The sequence below is a fragment of the Buceros rhinoceros genome, unplaced genomic scaffold (genome assembly GCF_000710305.1).
Source record: "Buceros rhinoceros silvestris isolate BGI_N320 unplaced genomic scaffold, ASM71030v1 scaffold35341, whole genome shotgun sequence".
Lineage (NCBI taxonomy): Eukaryota > Metazoa > Chordata > Aves > Bucerotiformes > Bucerotidae > Buceros > Buceros rhinoceros.
Genome location: NW_010393094.1, coordinates 3,890 through 6,757, shown reverse-complemented (window position 1 = coordinate 6,757; position 2,868 = coordinate 3,890). Strand labels below are relative to the sequence as shown.

General features: G+C 56.6%; 1 protein-coding gene across 1 annotated transcript in view; it reads left to right on the top strand.

Moving 5' to 3' along the window:
- Positions 1-1,652, top strand: part of KIF4A (kinesin family member 4A) — a gene marked incomplete at its 5' end in the record, with an annotated part of 15,459 nt that extends 13,807 nt beyond the window's left edge. Inside the window, 3 exons of the mRNA XM_010144749.1 lie at positions 405-524; positions 1,123-1,245; positions 1,470-1,652. Coding sequence (XP_010143051.1) covers positions 405-524; positions 1,123-1,245; positions 1,470-1,652 — 426 coding nt within the window. The remainder of the gene's footprint in view (positions 1-404; positions 525-1,122; positions 1,246-1,469) is intronic.
- Positions 1,653-2,868: the final 1,216 nt, after the last annotated feature.

Genomic DNA, 2,868 nt, shown 5'->3' with positions numbered 1-2,868 from the left:
ACTACTTCCTCTCGTCCTGTCGCTTGTTCCTGGGGAGCAGAGACCAACTACCTCCTCGCTGCACCCTCCTGTCAGGGAGTTGTCAGAGCCAGAAGGTCTCTCCGGAGCCTCCCCTGCTCCAGGCTCAACCCCCCCAGGTCCCTCAGCTGCTCTTCAGCGCATTGTGCTCCAGACCCTGCCCCAGCTCCGCTGCCCTTCTCTGGACACGCTCCAGCCTCTCAAGCTGAAGATGCTTCTCTCTGGGATACTGAAGCCAGATGGCTCTGGAGGTGGAAAGACCTTGGTTCTTTCCCTGGAGTGCAGGACCCACTGCGTCACTGGGGATGGTTCTGGGGGTGGTGGCAGTCTAGAGGCGGTCTGTAAAAGCCCGCAGCTCTTCTGCACCGAACTCTCCTCTCTCGCAGTGCTCCTGTAAGGGCCGCTGTGGCACCAGGCAGTGCGGCTGCAGGAAGCAGAAGGTGGGCTGCACCCACGCCTGCAGCTGCGACTCGGGGAAGTGCAGGAACAGGGACCATGGTGCTGTGGTGAGTGGAGCCGCGCCTGGCGGGGGGAAAAGGCCGGCCCAGCGTGGCTGAGCACTGCTGGGTGGGTGGACAAGCCGTTTCGCATGTGCACAGCTCGTCCGTGGCATGAATTCAGCCTTTGTCTGTGGTCACCGAGTACAGCGTTTTCCATGGCAGCACCAGGTGCTCGTGCTGAACTGGCACCATGTCCCAGGTCACAGATTTACCGGCTGTCAGCCACTCTGCTGAAGGCCAACAACTTCAGGCTGCCTCTTGCCCTTAGTAAATAAAAATGGGATTTTTTTACTTCAGATGATGCAAAAGCTTCACTCGTTTTCAGGGGTTTTGTTTAAGATTGGGATAATTTGGGGAGGGGGTTGCAGCATTGGGAAGGTCATTAGAACTCCAGCTGGAAGTGTCTGCCTGGCTGCTGGAGCTTAGGGGTTTAATTTGGTGCCTCCTACAGTAATTCAGTTCATGAAACAGTTGCTGGACAGAGGTGTCTCGCACCCTGTGCTATGAACTACGGCACACCTGGGGAGAAGGTGGCTCAGGGACCCCCAGTATTTCTGCAGCTGTTGGATGTTTTCAGAGTGCTTCAAGCTAGTTCTGCCCTCAGGACTCCACGCTGTGTGCCGACCGGACGAGGGACTCGGAAGGTTCCTTCAAACTCGAAGACCCCACGGAAGTGACGGCAGGAGAGACCTTCTTCCAGCCCGTGTGCATCACACCGACTACAAAGGTACTGCCTGGAGCGCGAGAGCGAGCCGGGGCTCTGTGCGTGCCCTGCAAAACAGGTGCCCTTGTCCTGTCCCATGTGCCCTCCCTTCCTGCTCAGCCCATGCATTTGACCGTACGATTCTGACCTCAACTAAGCAGATCTTGACGCTGGTCTGGTGGCTTCTGTGTGTGCTGCTCCACAGGGCCAGGACCAGCTCCAGCGTTGTTGTCTTGCTTTCCCTATAGGTCCTGAAGGACATCACAGACCAGGAAGTCTTCATGAAGAAGCCCAGCACAGCTGCTGCCCTGCTCATGCGAGATGAGGAGTCCCAAGAGAACCTTCCCTTTGTGAAGAGGAAGAAGAGGATGCTGAGCAGCAACACCAGCTTCTTCTCGGGCTGCACCCCCATCAAAGAGGAGCTGAACTGACACCCCTGGAGCTCAGTTAGTTGTTCTCTGTGTCTTTAGACCATGTTCCTGGTGACTTCTTGAAGCATGGGGATCTCTTGCTGCAGTGCAAGCCTGGTGCCTGTTGTGCCTGGCAGCTTCTGGCCTCAGCAAGGGACTCAAACATGGGTTGGTGTCTGTTCCGTTGTAAATATTTGTATGTGGGGGAGCTGGGCCAATGGTAAGAAACTCCTTCTCCTCTGGGATTCCTCTAGTGAGCAGAGGTGACTTGTCGAGGTGCCTCCTGCTGAGCTGTGAAGACATTGGGTACAGTTTAATCCATAATCTTGAAAGAACTCTGCATTTGCACTGGAAGGCTGGGCGCTGTCTCTGGGCCACCCCAGGAGCTGCTCACAGGGCCATGTGCCAGCCCCAGGCAGCCCTGCCTGTAGTCTTAAACCAGCAGTGAGGGAAGGGGGGCTCTCCCTGTTCAGTGAATTGGGACCTGGCCGGCCCCCTGTGAATAGTGTAGCAGTTAGTAATTTTAACTTGGATTTGTAGCTTTAATAAAAAGTACCTACCTGACCACCCTGGCTTTTAATTTTGTGTTGGTGTTAATTAAAATGGGTCTCCAGTCTGTTCCGGTGGTTGCTCTTCTGACAGGCTGTCCTGTGCTGGAGCTGCTCCGACCTGCCCTGAACCACCAGAGAGCTGCCTCCTTTCTCCTGGAGAAAGTTAGTACCAACACCACTGAGCAAAGGCCCCTTCCCACAAACCTTCCCCTCCGGGGTGCAGGGTGGGGAAACTGAGTCAGGTTCATTCCATGTGTGAAGAACAAAGATGCAGCACAAAGGCAACAGGTCTTGGCGCAGAGAAATAGGAGCTAACCTGTGGTTTGGGCAGACTTGTCCTGCTCGCTGGCAGGATGAGGAAATGTTCCACCAGGGGGGTGGGAGCTGCCTGCTGGAGGAGTTTGGAACAGGGCTGTGGTCTTACCCCCTTGTACTGCCCTGGGCACTGGGGTGACTAAAGGGCCATGCTGGAGACCCAGGATGATATTTCTCCCCACCAGACCAGTTACCCCCAGCCCCATGAAAGCCCAGCAGCCGGTGATGGGCCTCGGGGGCAGAGCCTGGCACCCCCAGCCCCTGCCTGGGCCAGGGAGTGCTGTGCTGAGCCATGCTGTGCACACCAGGGCACGAGTCCCACCGCCCCCAGTGCAGGGGGACATGTAGGGGTCAGAGCCAGAGGAGCAGCT